This window comes from Phyllostomus discolor, chromosome X, assembly GCF_004126475.2.
Source record: "Phyllostomus discolor isolate MPI-MPIP mPhyDis1 chromosome X, mPhyDis1.pri.v3, whole genome shotgun sequence".
NCBI classification, from domain to species: Eukaryota; Metazoa; Chordata; class Mammalia; order Chiroptera; family Phyllostomidae; genus Phyllostomus; species Phyllostomus discolor.
Window position 1 is genome coordinate 97,005,021 of NC_050198.1, and position 25,051 is coordinate 97,030,071.

General features: G+C 55.4%; 1 protein-coding gene across 1 annotated transcript; it reads right to left on the reverse strand.

Annotated features, from left to right (window-relative positions):
- Positions 1-10,395: 10,395 nt before the first annotated feature.
- EFNB1 (ephrin B1) lies at positions 10,396-23,438 on the reverse strand. The gene is made up of 5 exons (XM_028522487.1): positions 22,514-23,438; positions 13,642-13,919; positions 12,757-12,849; positions 12,423-12,551; positions 10,396-12,279 (listed from the first exon to the last, which is right to left on the reverse strand). Exons 1-5 carry the CDS (start codon positions 22,639-22,641, stop codon positions 11,867-11,869), a joined length of 1,041 nt encoding a protein of 346 aa, XP_028378288.1. The 5' UTR covers positions 22,642-23,438; the 3' UTR covers positions 10,396-11,866.
- Between the last annotated feature and the right edge of the window lie 1,613 nt (positions 23,439-25,051).

Consider the following 25,051-nt stretch of genomic DNA (forward strand, 5'->3'; position numbering starts at 1 on the left):
TCCACCCCCACTCCAAGTAGAAACTACTTTCTGCCCAGGCTCCCTGGTGAAGAGTGAACAAACACAAGCAGCTGTACCTGTCTGGGGAGTCTGGGGTTGTGGGGGTCGGGTCAGAGGAGTGTGGCATCTGGCAGTCCCTGGCATGCAGGTGTAATGGGAAAGCTCTCTCACTTGCAGCCATCCTCATGCTGGCAAATGGATGGGGCTCCCATTTACGTCCCATATTTACATGTCACTTCCCACATGAATGTGGACAAATCTTTTCTCCTTCCTGGCCTGTGGGATTTGATTAGAAGGTCTCCATTCATTCTTACCTAAAAACCTATCCCTAGCCCAATGAAGCCCAGGGGTCTGACTCTAGGCGCTATCGGTGGATCCTATCTTAATCTGAGCATTCAGTGGGGGAGAAGCATCCTCATCAGATCAGGGTGGGGTACAGCGGGAAAAGGAGCCTTGGAAACAGAGAGCTCTGACATTGAAATCTCAGCTCTGTCATTAAAAGCCTATGTGACCCTGGGCAAGTCCTGAGGCATCTCAGAGGCACTGTGCCCCTATCAATAAACAAGGATGACACCAGGTCCTCCTTGGAGGATGATAATGAGGATTTGGTGAGATGTTATATCCAAGGCACCCCAAATCACTCTGAGATTGCCCACTTGGTTCAGTTTGCTGCACCCCAGCATAAAATACTTCCTGGCCAAAGAGCCAGCCTAGAAAAGCAGGAGCTAGTGATGGCCAGAGGACTGACCAGAACTGGAGAGGTGGCTTCCACCTCCACAGAGGGCAGAGGGCAAAGCAGAGAGCTTGGATGGGGGTGGAGAGAGACAGGCAGCGGCTGAGGGATGGGAGGTGGAAGAAAAGGGGAGCCTCTGAATGGGAAGGAAGGGAAAGGGGGGCAGGAGAAAGGAAGTTTATTATTCTTCCTGCAGACCAATCATGGGGCTCCTGGAGTGTCGAATTCCAGCTCCTGCAGCCAGATGTGACCTGTTCCTGTTATCATGGAATATTAATCAGAGGGGCCCTTGGGTAATTGGGGAGTTTTGATTAGAGAAATAGCCCTTACAATAATAAGCAGGCAGGAGCCTGGGGAAACCCACCCCCACTCCTGGTCGCCCACCTCTTAGGCTCCATCCTTCGAGGCTCAGGGTCTTCAACTGAGAGGTTGAGGAGTGTGGAGAGGGGGCTGGTAGCAAAGCTGGCCTGGGGACCAGAGTTGGACCTGGGGGTGGGGGTAGGGTGCAGGGATAGGTGGGTATGAATGGGACTAGAGACTGGCGGTTCTGAGGGCCTGATGCTGGCCTGGCTTCACTCACCTCCCCATCAATCATCACATGAGCTGTTCCTGGGGCTTCCCCCTCACCAGGCCCCCTCCCAGACAACCCTCTCCGGCACCACCGCCTCAGGCTCTGGCCCTGCTGGGACCCCAGCTCTGTTGCAGGCTGCACATGGCCCCTGGGCTCTGTATATTTAGACGGTTAATGAATCTTCCTGTTTGGCTGGGCCAGGCTAGAGCCTTAGATTGAGGGAACAAGGGCAGGAATGGGGGGGGGGTCAGCACAACTGCCCCAGCCCCAGAGACCTTCTGATCACAGGGATCCCAGACCCAAAGCAAGGAGAGAGCCAAGGTGGTTCAGCTCAAGGAATCTACAAGGTTTCCCAGAATCCCCACCCTCACTCCCAAATCCCCAAGGGCCACAATTTGAAGACAGAAGGCCTGAGTTCTAGGCCCAACTCTTGACTTGCCCTCTCCCAGGCCTCAGCCGCCTCTTCTCCATGTTGAGAGCATTGGACGACATTTCCCTTTCACTGAACACACTCAGCACCTACTGTGTTCCAAGATGTGTACAAGGCCCTAGAGATTCAGTGAGAAAAAAAATATATAGCATAGTCCTTACCCTTGAAAGAGTCATGGTCTAATGATAGAGGCAGCCATGCAACTGTCTGCCATGGAGATAGTAATCATAATACTGACATTGACTGAGTGGTTATGACATTCCAGGCCCTGTGCCAAGGACTCGACAAGTATTATCTCATGGTCTCCTCTCAACAACTCAACACCAGGGGTAGTATCAGCAACCCATATTACAGATGAAGAAACTGAGTTCCTGAGAGGTGAAGAAAGGACCTGGCCGTTGCCATCCAGCATGCTAGAGTCTAGGGACACATGCAGAGCTCAGATGGAGAACTGGGAAGGTTTCTCAAAGGAGAAGACAGTGAATATACTCTACCTCAACACATTTTCATTGTCACTGGAGTGGTGTGTGTGTTCATTGTGAAAACTCCCCAGAGCAACCGACTTTTGAAATTTCTGCAATTTTAAAATAATGATTGTGATTTAAAAAATCCCTTACACAGAACCCCCAGACTCTAGTCCCATTCATAGCCACCTATCCTGGCACCCCACCCCCACTCCCAGGTCTAACTCTGGTCCCCGGGTCAGCTTTGCTACCTGCCCCCTCTCCACACTCCTCAACCTCTCAGTATAGGACCTTGCTAGGTCAGAAGGTCTGCATCTTTTTAGGCTTTTGATATATATTATGATCTAAGTGGCCCCTGGAAATGTCTTGCTAGCTTAAACTTCACCAGCCTAACAAGAGTACAAAGGAGCCATTTAGTGTAGCATCTGTCTTTCCAACCATACCTGGAAGGTTCGATGACCCTACTGAGGATGTGAATAAAATAGTCTCCTGGTTTCAGGTTTTGGCTAATGGGCTTCTACTGAATGGGGTGACACCAGCTTTTTGAATCCCAGAAGCTCTTGAGACCACTCACTAACCAAGGTAAGGGTTCCTGCATTGGAATTGGACCTCTGGCTACTGGAACCTAGCTGGGGACAAACAGAGATTCTGAGTGAAAGAGACACTCACTTATTCATCAACTCCTTACTGAGCACCAGGTTCACTGCCCTGAAGGAACACACATTCTGATAGGAAGTGGTGGTCCTTTCCATTGACATGTGTTGTCTTACAATCGCTGCTGTTTACAAAGCAGTTTTGCTTACATCAGTCCATTCCTGACAGATGAAGAACCTCCAGCCTTGACAGAAGAGATGATTTATTCAGGTATTAGTGGCAGAGTCAAGCCTCAAGTGAAGGCCTCCTGACCCTGACTCCAACCTCCCATGGGGGCACAGTGGACTGGATGTTCGTCCCCTTGGGCCTTCAGGAGCCAAGCACAGACCAGCCAAGCTCTGGGGTTGGGGCCTGGAAGAGGTTGCAGCCTAGCATTGCTGGACTCTCCTTGGGGCTGTAGCAACTCAGGCTGAGGCTGAGGCCACCGAATCTCTGGTTGCTGAGCCTCTGATTCAAGTGGCCATGCACAGACCAAGCTGGAGTAGACTTGGCTGCCTACAGCTGGGTGACAGGAAGCAAAGGCTACCTCAGAGCTCAAAGGCTAATAAAGTACAGGACACTGCCTTCAGGACTTGCCACGTGTGCATTCACTTAATCCTCATTGTAGTCTTCTGAGATAGGTGCTACTCTCAGCCCTATCTTATGGAGGAAGAAACAGAAGTATAGAGGGGTTTCAGTAACTTGCCCAAGAATTCATAGCTGGATAGTGGGAAAGCTGGAATGGCAATCGTGGCAGCCTGACTCCAGAGCCTGGGTTCCTCAGTACCGCACAAGCTGGCTTCTGAAGCCACATAGCTGACATCAAGGGGGCGGGCACCAGGTCCAACCTCCCTCTCACCCCATGCTGGCACCACCAGCTGGATTCACAAGTGTAGCAAAGTACCTAAGCATTTGGACTCTAGATAAGGCTTCCGGTGTTCAAATGCATGCTCTACAAGTTCTTAGCTATGTGTCCTTGGACAAGGTACTTTCCCTCTCTGCGCCTCTATTTCCTCATCTGTAAGACAGAGCTGATCATGGTCCTGCCTCAGATAAGGACCCCCCTGGGACCTCATTGGGACAGGAGGTGTCAATGGAGTAATGCATGAGAAATGCTGAGCACAGTACTGGGCCCATATTAAGTACTCCATAAAAGTCTGCTGTTATTGTAGGGTAATATGATAAGATGTTAACTCTCCAGATTGGCTGGATAGTAATGTGAGCAGGTAAAGGGCAGGGGCAGAACCCTGGAATGACTGTCCCAGCCCAGCCAAGCCCTTTCAATTTGACAAACATTTCAAAGGTTTATTGACATTGCCTCTGTGCTAAGGTCTGTGCCAGCCCTACTCTAGGTGAGACACAGATAAATTAGACACAGTTCCTGCCCTCCAGCAGCTCATAGTCAGGTGGGGAAAACAGACACATGTCACATAGTGTGAGCAGAAGCACTGTGGAAGCTGAGAGAATAACTTTGCCTGGATTTGGGGGGTCAGAAGTGTCCATGCAGGATCAAAAGTAGTTTCTCAGGCCAGACACAAGGAAACTTTCTGGCTGATGGAAGTGCATACAGAAAAGCTCAGAGGCTTAAGGGTGCCTGTCCTGGTCAGTGGCCAGTAGGTAGGTTTGTGTTGTAGTGCTGTGAGTGTGGTGTGGAGGGGTAGAGGTGAGAAGCTTAAGAGAGGGACAGGGACCAGATCCCCCAGGGCCCTGACAGATAAGCTGAAGGGTTCAGGGACGACTAACAAATCTGAAAGACACATATAGATGGATAAGATCACAAGTGGATTTAGGGAAGATCACTTTGGATGCTGTTTTGCAAGAGAAGGGACAGGATGGAAGCAGAGGTACCGGTTAGGAGATTGTTGTTGTAATGTAGGTAAGAGATGAAAGGGGCTTGAACCAGGGTGGTGGTGGGGGGGGGGGGTGTCAGAAATGGGCGGACTCAAAAGCTGTTGCAGAGGCAAGACTAAAAGATAACCCACAAGTGTCTTGCTTGGGCCCATCTGTGGCAGGACCTTGGCTGAGCTGGGAGCAGACACCTGTGCTCTGCAAACTAGTCTTTTTCCCTTTCAGTGTTTATTTTCATTTCCTTGTAAAGTTCATTTCAGAAAATTCCAATCTTCTTTCAGTTGAACTGAAGGGAAGGGAGATTTTTCCATACCCCAGCTGGAACCTGGGTTCCCGGGGCCTCCCAGGGTCCGGGCTTTGCTGGTGCCAACTCTAGCTGAGTGGCGATCCATAAAGCTGGAAAGATGTGATGGGACTAGGGCCCACAAGAAGGCTTGGCATGGCTTGGCAGGCCTGTTGTGGGGGAAGGGGGGCAGAGTGGTTTGGCCAGGATCAGGGGATTGGGGTGGGGGGTGTGCACAGACAGAAGTGAGCAAATTCTGCTTGTTGTCTGTTTCAAAGGAGAATGGCCCCCTTCCCTGGGCAATGCCCCTAAGGCATGGACACCTCTGGCCTTTTCTTCCCTGGATTCCACACTCCCAGGCCCCACTGAGGGGTGCCTGGAATGAGTGTCTGTGCCGGAGGGAGGGATCCCAGAGTCCATAGTAAACAAGCGTGATATGGGGTGGGGGCAGGGGGCTTGGGAGGCTGTGATGGCTTGAAGAGGCAATGGGCTGGAAGTCAGAAAACCTGGGTGAGGGCCAGTCCCAGTGAACTCTCTATGTGACTGTGGGCAGTTCCTTCTTCCCTTCTCTGGGCCTCAGTTTTCCCATCCATCCAACCAGGGGGCTGGACTAGAAGGTCTCTAAACGCCTTAACAGCTTGAAAGATTCCATTCTCTTCTCTGAATCTGCCCAGGGGGAGGCCTTGGGGGCTGGGGCACCGGCAGGGGCTGAGAATTCCATAGCAATTTGCATGTGAAAGCATGTTACTGCCATGGCTATTAGTGTGTGCAGGGGGGCTGAAGACAGGGCAAGGACAGCTAACTGTCAGGCTGGCCAGAAAGGCCTAGATGCCTGGAAGTGGGGGGTGGAGGGCAGCCCTGAAGGTGTGCACTGGAGGCTGGACTGCCCCCTACACCAGGCTCCCAGGGAAGGAGAAATCACACTACCTCTAATGCCCCGCCCAGTCTTGAGATGCCCAATTGTGGGTCTGGTCCTCTAACCAGCGGGTCTGGCGCTTACAGAAGCCTTGAAGCTATTGTGCCTGATGATCACTCAGCTTAAGAGCTGTAGGAGGTGGCACAGGAGAGGGGACCCCAGGGAGAGGAGCAAACTGTTAGTGCATTTTCAACTGTTCTGACCAGCCCTAAACCTCCCAGGACCATGTTTTCCCCAGGGTTATAATGTATGGTTTTGGTAATTGCCTTGTGTAAACTTACAGAGTTTGTCAATATAAATACTGTGTATATATACGTTTGTTTGGTTCACTCACACACACAAACTCCTGGGGATTCTGGGAGAACAAAGCGACAGTGTAGAAGAAGGGCACACAGCTGTGGCCTCTGAGGCCTGGCTCTGCCAGCACTCCCTCTGTGTCCCTTCCTGTGTCTAGGCCTCAGTTTCCCCAGGAGGGATTTGGTCTGGAAAGGAGCTCTCAGGAAAGTCCTAGCTCTACCATTTCCTGGCCTCTAACCTCTTAGGTTCTACTGAGCAGGCATGAGCGAAGCCAGGGAGGCCACCAGCAAATCCCACAAAACAGCAATGACTCTGCATAGCAGAATCCAACCCGCATGGAGTCCCTGCTGCAGCATGGATTCCAGGATCTCCATGGCTTCTCCTGGGAGCCTGGAACGAAGGGAATCCCCCTGCCCCGCGCCCCAGAGCCTCTCCCTAGGGGCCCCAGTTAGAGAGGGGCAGGCACTCCTCTCTTAGTAGCCAGCTCCTCACCCACAGTGTCTGGGGAGGCTGGGAGAGACTAGTCCAGGGGGTCACAGTGGTAGGCAAGGACTGAGGCAACACACCTCCCTCTGGCTTTGGCTTGGGGAAGTAGTTATCATGGGTACTTTTGACCAACCTGGCGCAGGTACCTGGGCTGGGGGCTGGGGAGGCAGGCTGGGATTGGAGCCTCAGGATAACCTCCGATAAAGATATTTCAGGGAATTTTGCAAAAGGCTAGCTTTGGTCAGTGATGAGAGGAACAGCCAGGCCCTAGATCTACTCTCAAAGCAAGAAGGGTACCCAAGAAGCCTAGCTGCAGAGCCAAACTGCCCACACCACACCTCACAAGAGAAGCAACAGCTACCATTTATTGGTGCTTACCATGTGCCAGGCATTCAAATTTTTTTTTTAAAAGTTGGATGAATGAATGCATGAAAGGCTAACTTTAGAACCCAAATTTTTTATCTGTGTATCCTCCATTCTGCTTCTCACATTCCCAATGCGCATCAACACGCATGCACCTTTAAGAGCTAACCAGGCACTTAAAGGCCTTTCTAGAATGGGAGGTCCCTGAAAGCAGGAACCTTGTCTATCCTGTTCATCCTGTACCCCAGTGGCCAGAGCACTGACTGGCATAGAGTACGTATTCAGTAAATATTTGCTGAATAAATGAAGACATACATCTAGTATCATTCCTCATATGCAGACAGGGAAACTGAGGCCCAATGAGGCAGGGGCCCGCCTTCCCCTGGTCAAAAAGGTCATATCAGAGCTGGGAAAGGTCCTCAGCCCCCAGCCTCACAGCACAACAGCCTGGGGCTCTTTCCCCTCTATCAAAGGGCCCGTGGCAAGCTCTCCCGCCCTCCCATATCCCTTCACACATTCCTTATTCCCCCCACCCCCAGCTTTCCCTCTTTCCTTTCTCTTTGCCAGCTGGATAATTAACCATTGGAAACAGAACCTATAATTACTGTCTCCCCCATGCCCTTAAATTACTTTCAGTTTGGGCTCTGTGACCCCTGTCTTGGGTGGGGGCTGGTCTCTCCCTCAGCAGCCTCCCAAAGGGGGGGCCAACCTAACAAGCACCAGCTGGGGCCCCAGCCCCCACCCCCAGATCCAATGGCCAGCTGTACAGGAGGCCAGCAGCAGATGGGCAAGGAGGGTCCATAGGCAGGCTGGGGCTGACTCAGCTGGGGTGTCAGTGGGACTATGACGTGCCCGGGCAGGACAGGAGGCCAGGCAAGCAAGCGGGCGGGCCGGATTTCTGAGTGATTGATGCCAGGTGGTCACAGAGCCCTACCTAGGATGGTCCCAGTTGGGACTGGGTCTCTCCTTGCATTCTTCAGCCTACCTTCATGCCCCTGCCTAGAGGGTGCCAGGCCATCCACATCTCTAGTGCCTCATAGAGGCCTCCTGGAAGCACTAAGTGGACCAGTGCAATAAGTCACAAGAGTCCTGGCCTTCCGGCTTCACAAGGCCTGTTCCTTCAGGAAAACTGAGGCCTGGTTGCACCCACCCACCTTAGTTTTATTGGTGACCTGGACTCAGCCTGTGGAGGAAGCCAGGTAGCCCCACCCTCACCTGGGAAGCATCCTCTATTCCTGACTCACCTGGTGCTTGGGCTCAGCTGGGACAGGAAGGAGAGCCGAGGGTGGGGCGGCTCTGGAGCCCTACCACAGGAGGTTCACACCTCCTGGCTCCAGCTAAGCTTGGTCCCTCCCTGACCCACACAGATGGCAAGGGAATGAGAGGAGGGCTCTCTCCTCTCTTGTTCTTCAAGATCCCAAGTGTGCTTGGGAGCACCCTTGCTCAGGTTCACCCAACACAAGGCAAGGAGTCGGTGAGTAGGGTGAAGGAGCATCACCCTCAAAGAACCTCTGTTTGCTCAGGGTGTACTAAGAGGCCTGGCCTTGAACCCTAGTGCTCCCAGTCACCTGATGTGTGTTTGGGGGCAACTTACTGTCCCTCATGGGGTCTCAGTTGCCTCATCTCAAATATGAGGCAAATAATTCCTCCCCTTCCTCCCTCACAGGGCAGTTTGGGAAACTCAGTGACATAATGTGTGGAAAAGTATTTTTTTGAAGTGGCAGGCACTGTCCAGGAGAAGGATACCTTGCCACAGAGGTTGACTGAGCACCACTGTATGTGGCCAACACAGCACACGTGCTCAGCTCAGGCCAGTGCCAGCCATGGCACCTGGGCCAGGCCATGTGGGAACAGCCCATCACAAACCTTCTGGGCGATTGGCAAGACTATGCTGTGCTTTCCTTTGCCCTCTCCCACAGATTTTACTTCACATCCCCACAGCTACTCTCCGAGGCCCCCCAGGAACTCCAACCCCCAACCCACCAGTAGGGTGAGGGCAGCTGGTATCTTGAGCGGGGCTGAGGACCACCCAAGGACACTTAGAGAAGTGTGGGAAGGGCTCACCCAACCCGAGTCAGGCTCCACCTCAGTGAGAGTCATCAATCTGGCCTGAACCAGCCCTGGTTGGAGACCCCCGGCCCAGGCCGGGCCCCACTCTGGGCAGGCAGTCAAGCAACAGAGGCCCCATCTGATCCAGGCACTTCCTTTGGTTAATGAGAAACCAAATAAACAGCCTCTGCCCCAGCTGGCTCCCGGAGCACCCCAGCCGGGCCCAGCCCTGCTCCAGCGCAGCCTCCCTTTTCCTCCCCCTGCAGATCCCATGGCTCTGTGGCTCTGTGGCTCTTCTCCGCCTTCATTCTCCATGCACTTCCCACTTCCCTCGCAGCCCAGCCTGCTCCTTGGCTGGTTCACTGGGGCTTCCTGCTTTGGATCACGAACTAACCCTCCCCTTCCTTCCTCCTCCTCCTTTCCTCCACTGCCTTCTTACCCATTTTTAGCTGCTGGGATCTCACTTGTGTTCCTCTCCTGACATCTGTCTTAGCCATCTCCACCAGGAATCTCCCCCTTCACCACCACCACAAGAAAGACCTACAAGCTGCTCCAGGCTGGAGTGGGAAGGTTCAGGTCCTGCCAGTTGGGGTCTCTGCCTTGCAACTGAGGCCAAACTCTCTTCAGAGCCCTCAACACACTGTTGGACGTCCAGCCTGTGGGAGGTAGACCTGGCACTCAGGGCTGCCAGTCAGAAGCCCTCAAGTATGCCATGGTGAGGGTTCTGGTGTGGCCCAGCTCTGAAGACAGGAGACAGAAGATTCTTCTGGCTGATAAGTGAACTGGGCAGCCCGAAGCAATCCCAGGACCCAGTGGGCTACAGCTGACAGCCAGCTCTTGGGAAGTTATTTCTATCCACCTCCAGGAGCTCTGAGGCAGGGCAGGGCTGGGCCTGCCAGTAGGTCCCAGATCTAGTCCCAGCCAGGTGGTGGCAGTACTTGTGGACACACCCAGGTCCCCATGGGAACTACCCCTCCCCCATCCACCCTCTCCACTTGAGCCTAGTGCCCTACTGGGCAGATAACCTTAACCCTATGCCACAGAGGTGGCAGGACGGAGAGGGGGAAGTGATCAGAGGCTCCAGAAGAATAAGAGGACAGAGAAACTTGGCAGCAGAGCAGGATGCAGCATAGCACAGCTGAAACACCTTGCTCCACTAGGACAGCCACCCTCTCCCCATTTTCTGTTTTGGACACAGAAAATCTCTCAGTCTCTCAGTCTCTCTCAGTCTCTCTCTCTCTCTCTCCTTCTCTCTCATACTCACTCATACTCTCACACTTCATTCCCCAACATCACGACACCATTTTACACCCATTTCTCCATGTGGTTAATTTTTTTTTAGTTCTCATTTTTTCTAAGAAAAAAGCAACAAGAAAATAATTCAGAGTTTATACAAAACATCTTTACATTATTTTTTTTCCAAAAAAGACTAGTATTTACACAAATGGCAACAGAAACAAAAACAAAAAACCCTTCCGACTGCCACCTGGAAGGGGCTGGCTGTTCTGCTCCCTCTCTCTCCCACCTGGCACTGGAGAAGGCAGCTGGCCAGGAGGCAGTGTGGAGGTGGATGGTGTAAGGCCCAGCTCCTTCCATGGCCACTCTGGAGCGCCTGCAAGGCGCACTCAAGTGGCAGTCTGTTAGCAGCCGTGCTGGCAAGGAGCCGGGGTCAAAGTGCACGGCGTGCTGGCCCAGCCCTGGGTAGCCTCTTCCTATTTCCAGGCCCCAGCCCAAGATTGGGGAGCCAATGAGAGCTGGGTTGGGGGAGCACCCACCTGTGCTAGAGCCCAGAAAAGGAGCAGGCCACCTGGCCTTATACCCGCTTAGGTCTCTGCCCTGGGCCTCTGTCTCCCCACTGGGCCAAAGGGGCCAAAGGGGGCCAAAGGTGAGGAGAGAACAGGGCGGGAGGAAGGAGGAAAAAGGAGAACTCCCAGCTCTGCAGGGCAAATAGCCACCTGGGCACCTCACCTCCCTCCACCCCCCATGAGGTCATCTGCCTGCAGCAGCTCTCCTGTTCCCCAGGCAACAGCCAATTAAGACGTTAATTACCGTGAGAGTGAGGGAGGCAGGAGATGCCCAAGAATCCCACAAGGAAGGAATTTTTTTTTTGGTGGAAGGGTGGCAGCCACTACCCCATTGCCAAGATCAGCTTTGTAGCAGAAGGGTCGGAAGGGGAGGGTGAGACACCTTGCCCAATGGTACTGTCATCTTCGCTCAGGGGCAAGAGCAGCCCTGGCTTGTCTCTCCCGCCCCCATAACAAGGGGTTTATAAAAGAAATGCCATCCTATGCTTCCTGTCCCCGGCCCCTTATACTGGGTTGAGCCAGGCTCAGAAAGCCTGGGGAGGGGCTGCCTTTTCCATTTTTCTTCCAAAAAAAAAAAAAAAAACAGATGAAAATGAGTCGACAGCTAAAAATTGAACACAAAAACATTAAAAACAGTGATGATAGCGGACAAGCAGTCCTGGGAAGGGGAAGAGGGGGCAAGGGAGACAGGGCCAGGGGCATCCCCCTGCCTGCTGTCCATAAGCGTCCAACCCTGCCCTCCAAGAAGAGGCGCCCCCACAGAGCCCAGAGGCCTGGCCAGAGGGGGAAGGCACAAGAGCATGGGGGCTGGGGGCACAAGCACCCCCTCCGAAGCCCAGGGGCAGGGCAAAAGGAGGATTATAAAAGCCAAGAAACTACAAAACTAAATACAAAGGTGGGCACAGCTGGCAAGGGGAAGGGCGTGGGGAGAAAGGAAAGGTGCAGTCCCAGCCGACTGTCCCTCAGGGCCCGAGGCCGCGCCGGGCTCTCAGACCTTGTAGTAGATGTTCGCTGGGCTCTGGGGTGGCATCTCCTGGACGATGTAGACAGGGTGCCCGTAGTCCCCACTCACCTTCTCATAGTGGGGACAGTAGTTGTTCTCTGTAGTCCGTAAGGGGATGATGATGTCGCTGGGCTCAGTGCCCGCCGTGCCACTGCCCCCCTTGGGACTGGCCAGGGTGCTGAGCGAGAGGGCAGGCGCCCGCTGCTGCGTGTGCTTGCGGTGCCGCTTGCGCAGCTTTAGTAGCAGAACCGTCAGGAAGATGATGATGAGCAGGAAGATGACACAGCCAGCACCCACGGCCGCAAACAGTGCCACCTTGGAGTTGAAGAAGCTGTCAGGGTCCCCGCTGCTGCCTCCACTCCCCACTGAGCCACTCTTGTCCTCCTGGTTCACAGTCTCTGAGGAAGGGAAAAGAGGGGAGGAACAATCAGGAGCATGTGGCAGATTTCAGGCTGGGCCCCTTCCTACTTTTCTTCAGAGACAGGGCCTGAAAGGGCAGTGGGCAACGGATTTGCGCTCCAAAAGACCCCCGTGTACTCACCATGCTTGCCGTCAGAGTCACCCAGGGAGCTCCGACCGCCGGGGGCCTGTGTGGCCATGTTGATAGTGTTGTCTGCTCCGTTGCTGGGCCGGCTGGTAGTCAGCTGCTCAGGTGTCACAGCATTGGGGTCTGTAGGAGGGGACCGGACAGGTAAGAGGAAGGGACCCCATCAGCATCGGGGCTTCAGTCATCCCTGATGGGCCAAGTATGGCCTGCATACCAGATGTCAGCTATTCTAATTGTATTGCCCCTCCCCTACTCTCAACACACCCACGCCCAGTCAGGTACATCTGTTGCAAAGGCCTAACCAGGGACCCTCACACCAGGCACTCACCTTGCCCGACCTTCATGACGATCTTCATGGTGCGCGTGCGGCACACACCTCCCTCCCGGTTCTCCAGTCCCTCCAGGCTCCCATTGGATGTAGCTGCAGCAAGAGGCCAGCACCATCAGGGAGAAAGACAGGCATGCCAGTATTACCCAGAAACCCTAGTGCTGCCTTAGCCTCCATCAGGACAGAACTGGGAGGTAGAGGGTGGCAAGCAGCCCCCACCTACCTGTGACCCTTTCTACTTCTCTCGCCCACAGGAACTGAGCAGCCAGCCCTGCCCAGCCTTGCCAGAAACTAGCCTATCCCCAAGGGTGCTGGTCATAACCAGGCCCTGGCCATTCTCAGTGGACACTACAGTGTGTCTTCTCATTGGGCAATGTTGCTCAGACGCAAAACAATGAGAACTGGCATCTTGAGGGAGGCTTCTACAAAGACAGGAAGGAATCCCAGATTTGAGGTCAGGAGGACTGGGTTGCAGTCCCAATCCTATCCCTAACTCCCTGTGTGATCTAGAGCAAGACGTCCCTTCCCTTCCTGGGGTGGCAGTTTCCCATGAAGAGACAGGCTGAATAGCTGGCTGATCCCGAAGGGCTCTGCCAACTCTGCTATTCCTAAGATTAGATCTTAGGTGGGCAAAGAAAATAAGAGAGAGAGGGTACCACAAATTGGAGTCCTCTCCCACTTAACTCCTAGAGCCAAGGCGAGCTGGCAGTGGGCCCTTGGTGAATATTGGGCCAGAATTCCAAGGCCAGGCTGGGAGGGGCACATTCCCATCTTCAAAGCGGACCAGATCAGACAGGGCCCTAACTGTATGCAGTCTCACTGTACTACTTAGAAGCCGCCGCTGCTACAGGATAGGACAGAACCCCATGATGAGCAGAAACTCACAGGTAATGTAGTAATCATGGTGCTTCTTAAACTCCAGGCCCATGTAGTTGGGGCTGAACTCCTGGAACTTGATGGTGAAGCGGATTTCCTTCTCTGGCCGATTGCAGGTGACCAGCACATTGGGGTCAAGCACAGTGCTGCAGGCAGCCGCCTGCTCAGGCCGAACCAGGTATAGCTTGTAGTACTCATAGGGCCGCCCTGCTTCTGCTCGGGGACAGATGATGTCCAGCTTGTCTCCAATCTTTGGGTAGATCACCAGGCCCTTCCCACTCAGGAACCTGCCCAGAAGGGAAGAGGGGGTCAGCCTCAGGGTCAGGGTTTTCAGGCTATCTCCTGAACCAGGAGAGCAGACAATGTGGGCCAGGCTAGGCCTCCTGAGTGAAAACGGCAAAACAGGAATTCTACCTTTCCTCCATGCTTGGGCTGGGGGTGGGGAGAGAGAACCACACTGCCAGCAGGGTGTGGATAGGGTGGCCCATGGGCAAGGCTGCCAGGCTTTGACTGCTTGGCAGGGTGGGGCACTGCCTAGCTGGGGGAGCCCTTTGTCCTAATGTGGCATTTCCGCAGGGGGTTGACGTGGCCGATGGGCTGGGTACCAAGGTGTCAGGCCTATGCTGCCTGGAGGTGGCGGCCCAATCCTCCTCCCACTGCCATCACACTCACATTCCTTCACAGCCACTGCTAGCACCTCCTCTGCACACATATGCATATGCGCATGCACACATACACAAGCCCACACATGCCTTAGCCACTGCTCCCAGCCAATGGCCAGGGGAGCTCAACCTGCCCGAGACCCATGCCTTCTCCCCCTGCCTTGCAAATCTTGAGCATGATGAGAAGATAGAAACAGGCATCTCCTGGAGCCCAGGGGTAATGGGCACAGTCTCTGGCTGGGTGCTGCTCCATACAGATCTGCCCACTCCCCACTCACACAGCCCGGTGTCCTATCTGGACACATTTCACCCCAGCATGCAAGAGCCTGAATCCCCAAACTGAACCACTGTGACTCCTAAGAACAAAAGAAGGGGCCGAAGCAGGGACAATAGGTCACATAACATAGGGCCCCAGAAACCTCCCTCATCTGTGTTCTCACCCCCCCACACACACCTCCACACTGCCTCTGCTCCAGTTCCTGAGAGATGGGCAAATGCCATCTGATCTGGGTTTGTCTTCTACTCCAGAAAGCCAAGCACTGCGGAATAGCCAGGGGCAGGGCAGCTGCCCAGGGCCATCCATTCATTTCCCTCTATCTTTGCCTGAGCACATAGTAAAAAAGTGGTGCTCTCTTGGCCACCTCTGAGCCTGGTTGAGCTGGAGCTGGGAGCTAGGCAGTACTGTATAAGAGAAAGAAGACAGACTTTGGAAACAGACAGACAAGACCCTTACTAGTTCTGTAGCCTTGAATGCGCTGTTGATTCTCCCTGAGTTTCTGTTTCCTCCCTCATAAAGTGCAGAAGGTAAGAGCACTCCTCCCTAGGGGTGTAGAGGAGAGGTGCAATGGCACACGCAGAGCACCTAGCACACAGTAGGCCCTCAACATGTTTGACTACAAGAGGCAGGCAGCTAGAGACTGACGCCAGTCTTGTTTCTTGGGTGGGGTGGATAAGAAGAAAAGGTGTGGCCCCATCTTCAAGGACTTTACTGCCTGGTGTGGGTCAGAAAAGTAAATGGCCAACACTATAACCATAGACAGTGCCAGACTAGCTGTAGCTTATGTGTGAGGAGAGTAGTTCAAACAGCAAGGGCTGGAGGCAGAGAGTAGAAGGAACATGATGTCAGAGATGGGTCTACAGAAAGACCAGGAAGTAAAGGGGTCCTGGGTGATGAATAAGAAGACAATGCACAGCAAGACTGAACAGCATTGATTTGGAGGGAGGGTGAACTCACAATATGACATACGGATGATGTATTACTGGATTGTACCTCTGAAACTAATGTCACCCTGACACGGTCAACAAAAAATTAAAATAAACAGATGATTGATTAATTAAAAAAGAGTGAACAACACTGGCTGGGACACAAATCCCAGGTCAGTGACTGGTAGAAGAAGAGGTGGAGAAGCTCAGCGTGAGGCAGGCTCTGAGGGTCACAACGCACACTGTGGGCTTCATCTCCCTGGGGATAGACCTTCTAGCAGGAAGGACAATGAAGGGCTGGAGGCAGTAAGTACTTCATGAGAATGAAGCCGACGGTGGAAGAGCACAGTTCCACTTCCCCAGGTTATACGTTCCACAGTGGAGACCTCAAGGTACGTGGGCCAACAGGGAGCTCAGTGTCCTTACCCAAAGGAGGGAAACAACAGCCAAGGAGCAGAGTAGGGCAACTAGGCCAAGCAGATGAAGGACATGAAGAGAGGCAGCCCTCTCTTCCTGTTGAGTGAGGCTCCACCAAGCCGGGGCCTGCCATCTTGTTGTGTGGGACGGTAAGAGTCACAATGAGGTCTCCCTCTTGGTACCTAACTTTACTGCACCCCAGAGGACCAGAAAGGGAGCAGGCATGGGATGGGGGTATACATAAACATTTCAGAGGGAATGTCCCTACCCTGTGCACCATAAAGAACAAAGAAGTTTCATCAAAGCCCCTATAATTCCCAAGGTATTTTTCACTTTCCAACCCTCACACTGGTTCTATCCAGACAGCAGGATTAGACAACTTCTAGTACCTTAGAGACAAGAGGAAGCTTCGAGACCCACCGAGTCCAGGCCCCCCATGCGAAGGTATGACTGATCAGATGAATGTTTCCATGGAACGGAGGCACTCACAGACGAACCCAAGGACAAAATTCACCCAGGATGTTCACCCCTAGAGAGTCTGAGAACAGTTTGCACAGCTGCACCTCAACAAGACCCTCCCTGGAGGTCACAGCAGGAACATAGAGGGCATGCAAAGGAGTTCAGGCCAGCTCAGCTTTCTAACCACCTGGTCCTGGCTTACTCACCAGGGAGTCCTGTCTGCCCTGAGCAGTCTCCCATCCGCACTGAGGATGTGGAGCCCTGGAACTGGAAAACAAGGCTTCTGGCTACTCAGGGTTACCTGGAACCCAAGACATGGGGGGAACGAATGTCTCCGTGGTAGGTGGAGGTGAGCGGAGAAAAGAGGACTGTTGCCCCTGACACCCCTCAGACTCCCTTCAACCTCAGTGAGCAGAGTTCATAAATATTCATCAGTGCATTTGCATAGCAGCTGGCGGAGGGAAACTTACCTTCCTCTCAAGTGCAGAAGGGAGAGGAGACTTGTGTCCCCTGACTCTGACCCCCATCATCGTGCCTTATCAGCACCTTCCCCATCACTGGAAAAAATGCTTTTTGCCCTATGAGAGAAGCCCAAGAAAGGGGCAAGGGGGCCATTAGGGCTGCCTGTGTAGCCAGTGAGAGAGTGAGGCCATGAAGCCAAGCACAACACTAGCCATATTGTACAGGGGGACCCTGCAGGTCTCATCTCATACCCACCAAGTTAGGAGTAGGGGCAGAAGAGGAGGAAGAAGAGATTGTCCTCAAGTTAAACTCTCTATCCTCCACTTTTCAAAAGCTACTACTGTGCCCATTATCAAGTCAAGCTTCCCTGCCTGGGGCCACCCCCAGACAATGCCCTTTTCTGGAAACTAAGGGGATTGACATGGCCCAGCAGGAAGCCTGAAGTGGGTCGTCATGGTTACCCCTGAGGCCTTCCCCTCTTAGCATCTGATAGCCCCAGGACCCCAGCGAGCCACCCCAGGGAGTAAAAGGACTTAGGAGAGGCAGCCTGAGCAGTCCAGCTCCTGCTTTGGGGCCTGCCTTCTCCCCTGCATCCTAGTCTGAGCCTCTCCCACAGCCTTCCTACTGAGCTCAGAAAAAGGAATCCCGGAATAGAAGAAGCCTGAAGGGTCTGGGCAGTAGCCTCCAAGGCCCTGGACTGGTCAGGGGCCGACTGCCCCCTGCTTCTTTTGTCCAGCTGAGCGCCTGTTGGCCCATACAGACACAATCTCCAGTGGGGAGAGCTTACAGTGTGGGGTCGTGCCCAGAAAGCTGCCTGTGTCTGACCAGATCTACATTTCCTTTCTCCCCATCCTTACCTCAGGCTCTTAGAACCTGTGGTCAGACAGTGGTCGAAGACAGAGCCTGGTCCCAGGCCATGCTAGTCCAAGGCTGGTAGAAGACTCTAGCCACAGTCTTGACTGGGTGACCCCAGCACCACCATACCTGCATCCCGCCCCACCCCCCAGCGTGACAGAACCAGTGGAGGACAGACCCCAAGCCAGAGCTCAAGTCTGCTCTCATCCCAGCAAGGGTGGGGAGCCCCCAAATTAAAGGCTCCTCTTTCACTCCCCCAGCTCCACCCAGCCCCTGAGGCGGCTGAAGCAGGCCTGGCGTGTCCCAGCAGTGCCCGCCCAGGCGTGGGTGGGCAGGAACAGCAGCTGGGTCCTGGCACTGGCGTGCGCACGCACGCGCGCACACACACACACACACACACACACACACAGAACACTGTCGGAGGCAGGGAAGCCAGGAGAGTCCCACAGGAAGTCACCCTCCCCACCCACACTGGACTATGCCCTCCTGTCTGCCCCACCTGACCAATGCTATAGGGTCCACTAGAGACTTAGCCCTCCCTTCCTCAGTGTCTGCTTTCTGTGGGTTCCCTGAGAGGAAGATTCCTGGCCCAGAGAGGAAGCAAAGGTGCTGTTCAGAGCTCAGGAGGGAGGGTGCCACGGATCAAGTTGGCTGCCTCTGGTTCAGGTCACCAGAGCAGGCTATCTTCAGAGGTAGGCCCAGCAAAGTCAAATGAGGAAGTCAGAGCACTGCTCATCCCACGCAGGCAGGGCCTGAGTCACAAGGACAGATGCACGCACACCTGTGAGGTGAGAGGGGAACCCAGGGGCAGGGAACCCGTGCCTCTTTCTAAACTCCACCTTGAATTCCCATCTCTCCTAGAGTCCAAGGCAGCAGAATGGCGTGGACAGAATGGCACACAGCACAGTTCTACCCCTACGGGCTGAGTGACTACAGCAGACAAGTCATTTCCCTTTTCTGGGTGTATGCCTCCTCATCTGGGAAATGGGGGTGATTCCAACTTCCCAGGGCTGTTTGGAACATCCGATGAGCTCACATATGAGGACGCTTGTGAGTAGCAAGGCGCTGCCTGTCAGCACACCAAGTACAGTGCTATTTAGAAGTAAGAAGCTTACAGTGCTGGCTGCTAGCACCCCCACCCAAAAGGAGTGCCATGCCAACACACCCAGAAGGGGCTGCTGTGGGGCACAGGGGGCAAGGAACCCTAAATGTAGCTGGTGAGCATCCCCCACCTCAGATCCCCTAATAATCACAGGGTGGACCCTCCCTCCCCACAAACCTGGCATTCTCCTGGCAACCGGCAGCCTCCTGGCTGGCCCACCATTTCTGTAGTCCCAAACCCAGATAAACCACAAGGCACAGTAGTATCCAGGGCCCACCCATCATCACCCACTGAGCTGGTGAGGCAGTGGAGAGCCTGAGGGAAGAAAGGGAACCCTTGATTCAGCCCCCAGCCTCACAGGCCCTTCTGGCCCTGGCCTGGCTGCATGGGGTGGAGGCTGGGAGGGAGAGGAACAGGGAACTCAATGGGCTGCTGGGTTCCCATCGCTCTCAGGCCCCCACCTGTGGCCAATCAGCCACAGAGTAGAGGAGGTCAGGTCCCTAGCCGCCCCGGAAAGGGGCCTCATAAGCTGGCCTCCCCAGGACTGTGAGCTGGAACAGCTGTGAGGGGGCTGGGGACAACACTTTGGCTTAGTGCAGGCAAGCCTGGGTTGGGGTCTGCAGCTGCCCCCACCCATGTTAGATGGAGTCAAGGGTCCTGGACGCCAAGCTGAACCCCCACCCCCACCCCCTTGTAGAGAAGGTGTAATGTGATCTCAGGCACATTCCCACTCCCTGGAGGTGGGGGAACCTGAGTGGGGGGCAAGAAGGGGTCAGAACGGGACTGAGAGACTGAACTGCAGCAGCTGGACTTGGCTGAGGACTCAAGTGTGAGGTTTGCCGGCTGCCCCAAGCTCTCAGGGGAAGAGGCTGGGGGAGGGGGACTGCCGTGGGACCTTCCATAACAGCCCCCCACCCAAGTGCAGGCACACACTCTGGTTCTTCCTAACATCTAGTGGGACCAAACCCACCTCCCCACGCTGTGCCCATCGGACAAAGCTGACAAGAGGGGCCATTGAGGCAGAAGCTCTTGCCACCCAGGGTTTACCACACTGGGAGGCCCCAGTGCCAATGTGGGAAAGAGACTGGGAGTCTTGAGTCGGCTCTTCCCGCTCCCCTCTGCCGGTCCGGTCTCCCGTGCGCCCCGGAACCTGGAAACATACCTCTAGCCTCACCGCTTCTTTATTTTGATTTTTTTCCCAACGAGGAAGCAATTAAGCAGGTTTTATAAGTGCTGGGAGACTTTGGGGAGGGTGGTTGCCAGCTCCTGACAGGGCCGAGGAGACAGACCAAAAGCCGGGAGGAAGAGGGGAGGGAAGAGAGAAAATGAGCCTGTGAGGGAGAGCACGGGCATGTGCGAGAAACAAAAGGACTTGAGAAAAAGAGGCAGAGAGTGACTAAGAGTGAGAGGGAGTGTGAGAAAGAGGGAGAGCTGGCGAGACTGGCTAGAAAGGGGAGGTGAGCGCGGATCAGAGGGCAGAGAGGGCTGACTGACACAGACCCGAGAGAGAGAGAGAACTCGGGCCAGAGGCACAGAGGGACACGGACAGAGCAGCAGAGTGAGACTGTTTATTTGAAAGGCTGTGGCAGCCTGAAGGTTGGGCGCGGTGGCAGAGGCAGCCCCCAGAGCTCCAGGCAAGTGGAGAGCAGTGCCCCCCTCCTGTCTTCTTGCTCCCCCCAAATGATGGCTGCATTCCAGGCCCCTGAGATGGAATGGGGGGGGGCAGGGTACAGCGCTAGGGATACAGGACCAGTCCCCAACCATTCCCAGAATCTGCTCAATTACAGGATGGAATTTGTGCAGGTCCAACTGAATCCCCAGCCATCACCCCCACCCCACAGGATGCCTGCACTCGGCTTGAAGTGGGTACAGTGGTGTCCGACCTCAAAAACCTGTAAATGAGTCCAGGGCACTTAAAGGCTCAAAACACAAAAAGGAGGAAGCTCGGAGAGATCTTGTTTCTCCCAGCTCCACCCCCCCCAACTCTGCAGGAGGGCTCCCTTCCAGCTGTGGAGCCGCCTGCTATCTCTGGTTAGAGACCCGAGAGAGCAATTAGGTCACTCCCATGAGCCCCTATGATGGGCTACCCCAGGCGGCTTTCAGCTCTCCCAGCTCAAGAGAGAGCATTTCCAGCCTCCACCCTTACAGGGGAGAACTGGGCACTTCACAACCCTTCCACCCGGGCTCAGCGGCCCAGGGCCCCCCAGATCATTTTGAATCCCTACTGTTAGGAGAGCGCTGTGCCCGATTTGGCTTCGGGTAGGGGAGAAAGTCTTGCTAATCCCTTTCTTGTACCAAAACAGAGCCCTCTCCCTTGACCCTACCCCACCAACCAGTAAATAGGACCCTACCTTAACCCAAGGGGAAGAGAACTAAAGAGGCTGCCTTTTCCCACTCCAGGGCCGAGAGGGGCACGTCCCTAGGACCTAACAGGCTGAAGCAGGCAGGAGCCCGACAAGTTAGTGGGGAGCCCAGGAGAGTGGACAGGAAAAGATTTCAGATACAGGAATGGGAGAGCACAGACAGGACAGTCCAAGGCCCCCACTTTCCCATTAAGTGGACAATATCTGCACACTGAGGGGACCTCAAGAAAACAGGAAGGAAGACTGATTTTAACCCTCAGTTCCAACCTGAGTCCTGGATGCCAAAAGGGAAAGAGGTCCAGAGGTCACCACACAGCCCCATCGACTCCCCACTAACAGCCCAGAAACCAGTGAGCCACCGCCCTGAAGGGTGTGTGTTGCTGGTGGCGGGGGGAGTGATTGTGAAGTGGAAGGAGGAGGGAAAAAAGAAAGGATCTCCTCTACATAGCTGCCTCCCCAACCCCTTGGGGAAAACTACGCACAGCTTCCCAATCTGAGAGACACAGGATGAGGGCCAATGGACCGCCTGGGCAGGAATCCTTCAAACCCTTCACTCCCCACCCATCTCCTTCCCAAGCTGAGCCACACTCTCCTCCCGGGCGCCCTCGAATCTCTGCCACCGGCTCCACTGGACCCCCGACGGGCGCGCTGGATCGAACCGCCCCCCCACCCGCAAACCCCTCTTCCACTCCGCCCCTCTCCACCCGCCGCCTTTGTGAGCCTGGAAGCGGCGCCCGCCCTTCCAAGGCCCGGCAGGGAGAAAAGGGGGGCTAGAAGAGACGGCTAAAGGAAAAGCTAGGGAGGCGAACAGGGAAGAAAGAGAAATGAAAATGGGAGAAGCTGGAATGGATATAGGGGCGATGCCATCAGCCCCAAGCGCGGGGTCCCGCACCACGGTCCCTTCACAGCTAAACAAACGAGGAACCTATGTTCCGGCCTCATCCCTCGGCCAGGTCAAGCTCGCCCCTCGAGAAGCTCTGGGCGAAAACCACCACGTTCCCAGGGGCCCCAGAAGGGGCTTGCCTTCTCACCACCACCACCACCACCACCCAGCTCTCTAGTGCGCTCCCGAGCGCCGGGACTCCCAGCTCCGTCTGGCGCGATCATCTCGACTTGATCTGGGACGTGGCGAGGAGAGGGCCCACAAGCCGTGGGGTCACAACCCAGCCAAGTGCCCCCACCCCACCCCGCCGCACCCTGCCCCGCCCGCCCGCAGGAAAACACGCTCGAAAAAGGCAGAGACAAAATGGGGCGCTGCTCCTTTTCCGAACACCTCCACACTCGCATTCGGGGGTGCGCGGCCTCACCCCAAAAGAGTGCCTCCCACCCCCAGGGACCACAGCAGACAAGTTACTCACTTGGGGTTGAGGGAGCTCCAGGACACGGGCTCCAGGTTCTTGGCCAGCGGTGTGGCAAGCCGGCACAGCGCCAACACGACCATCGCCACAAGCCACTTGCCCAGCCAACGCTGCCCAGGCCGGGCCATCTTCCTGGGGGCAGGCTGCAGTTCGTGATCCCCTGGCGCCTCCTCAGCAAAGCTCGCCTCGCCTTCCCGTGCCGCGCTGCGCTCCCAGCCGCTCAGGCTCCCATCCTCCGCGACCGCTGGCCTTGAAGTGCTCCTCTCCTGCCGGCTTCGGTGTCGCTCTTCTCCGCCCGGCCGGCCAGGAGGACTCACTGGGCAGCCGCCCCCAACCCGGGCATGAGCTACGGCCTGCGAGGGCTCGCTCCCCTGACCTCTCCGCCGCACCAGGCGCGACGGGGGCTCTGCGCCCCCGGGTGCTCCCACTCGATTCCGGCCTGCTCCCCGAGACTGTTGGGGACTGAGCACCCTTTCCCAGACGAGGTCCTCCCACTGGGGACTCGGTGGCCACCCCGACGCCTCGAACGTCCCGGGATCGGCGCCCCTCGGAAGAAGTAGGAGTCTCCCTACAACTGGAGCGCGGTCCTGGGGCTCCCGCCTGGGTCGCCCTGACACGGGTTCCGTTCCTCCAGGCCACACTGGGACTCCGGGCTCCGCGCCCCCCGACAGCTTCTACTTCAGCGCGGGCCCCGCTCAGTGCACTTAGAAGAGCGGGGAGATGCGGCCGAGGGAGCCAGTCCCATCAGTTTACGCGTCTGAAGCCTCGGCAGGGTGGCCAGGCAGCCCGGTGGCGGAGTCCTAGCTCCCCGGCGATTGCGCCCGAGGGTCTGCGGCGGGTGCGAGCCTCACACACCTCCCACTGCTGTCCAGCGCGCATAGACTCCCTCCGCTGCTGCTGAGCTGTCTACTCCCTAGCTCAGGCGAACGCAAGGCCAATCCTACTGCTCTTAGCCAATAGCAAGCTCCGTTACGGGGTCCTTGCCCCGTACCACGCCCCCAGAACAGGAACGGGGAGGGGCTTCAGGGAGCTCTTAAGGACGCCGCGCTGTCGATGGCACCAATCTGAGTGTGCGGCTCATGCGGTTAGGGGTGGGTCCCGCCTAGTCCCGTTCCCAGAGCGCTCACCCCGTGGGAAGTTGGCGCTCCTGTAGAGCTGTCGGCCTCTTCTCCTCCCCAAGCGCCTGGTCAACGCTCCGACCCACTGACCTGAGCCACACAAGCCCTGTTACAAGTATCCCAGGAAAGTAGTACTTCCATTCTCTCTTTTTTTTTTTTCCACTCGCGAACCCTGCCTACTCTATGCTCAGTTCTGTGGCAAGGAGAGCCTGTTGGCTCCCGGGCCAGTCTCCCGTAAGGCTCCCGTGGCCATTCCTCCTTCCGCCCTCGCAGCCAAGTGTCCGCTTGCACTTGGACCCAGAGCCCTGAACCCATTGCAAACGGATAGCGCTGGGTGGTGGAGATTCAGAGGAGTTGAATACGGGATCCCGGGGGAAGTGGAGTTTTTCACCCCTAGGGACAAGGCCTTCGGAATTTCTGATTTGGGGGAGAGCCCTAGAAGTCCAGATTTAGAGTATTGTCCTGTCTGCACGCCCAAACAAGGCCTCGTGGTAGGCCAGAGTGGATAAGAGGGCACCTCGATTAAGAAGACACCTCGAGGGCAAAGAGGAAAGGGCGCAGGGCAGGCGCCTTTTGAAAAAGCAAAAGCGGGCGTTCCTGTCCCGAGACACTGGACTCCGGCCCCTCCCGGCCTCGCCATCTGGGTCTTTGTCTCTCAGCCCTGGCCCATTCTCCCCGCCCCTCCTCGCTTCCGTGCTTAAAACTTTGGCTCCATCCCATAGCTCAGACCCTCCCGGTCCGACCCGCTCGCCCTGGTCGGACCCTAACAGACGCACTCACGTGCTAATGTCTCCCCCTGCTGGTCTTTCATAGCACTGCGGGCGCATGGGACAACCAGTGCTCTCACTGAGCAGGAGCGTGGCACACGCAAGCCTGGCACACGCGCTTGAACACAAGGCCTGGAACAGACGTTGTGACCTTGGCAAGAACCGAGCCCCAGTATGGGGAAGAAGAGAAAGCACAGGAGAAAATTCTGGGTTTGGGGTTGGGTTTGAGCCTGCCAAGGATAAGAAGTTCCCTTCCTTTATGGAGATAACTAAGTGAGAAACCATTTGAGGCACGGAAGTGCTCTACCATATATATACAGTTTCGTGCCTTTGTGTCAGGTAAATAGGAGGCTGAGCTACTGAGTCTCTCACCGTATTCTCTGATAATCTCTCTGACTGTAGAGTGGACCCCCATTTGGCAGAAAATATAAAAGGGGAAGCTGGGTCCCTCCTACTCTCAAGGACATGGCCTCCAGAGTAAGAGAAATCTAGGTAGACAGGGAGGAAGGAGCTGTGCAGGGTCTCTCAGATCCAAGCTGGGCCCCTTACTGGCGAGTGAGCAAGGAGAGAGGAGAACGAGATGCAAGGGCACACCAAACTCCAGTTTGGAGACTAGGATCCTCCCAGGTACATGGCAGGACATCAAAACAGCC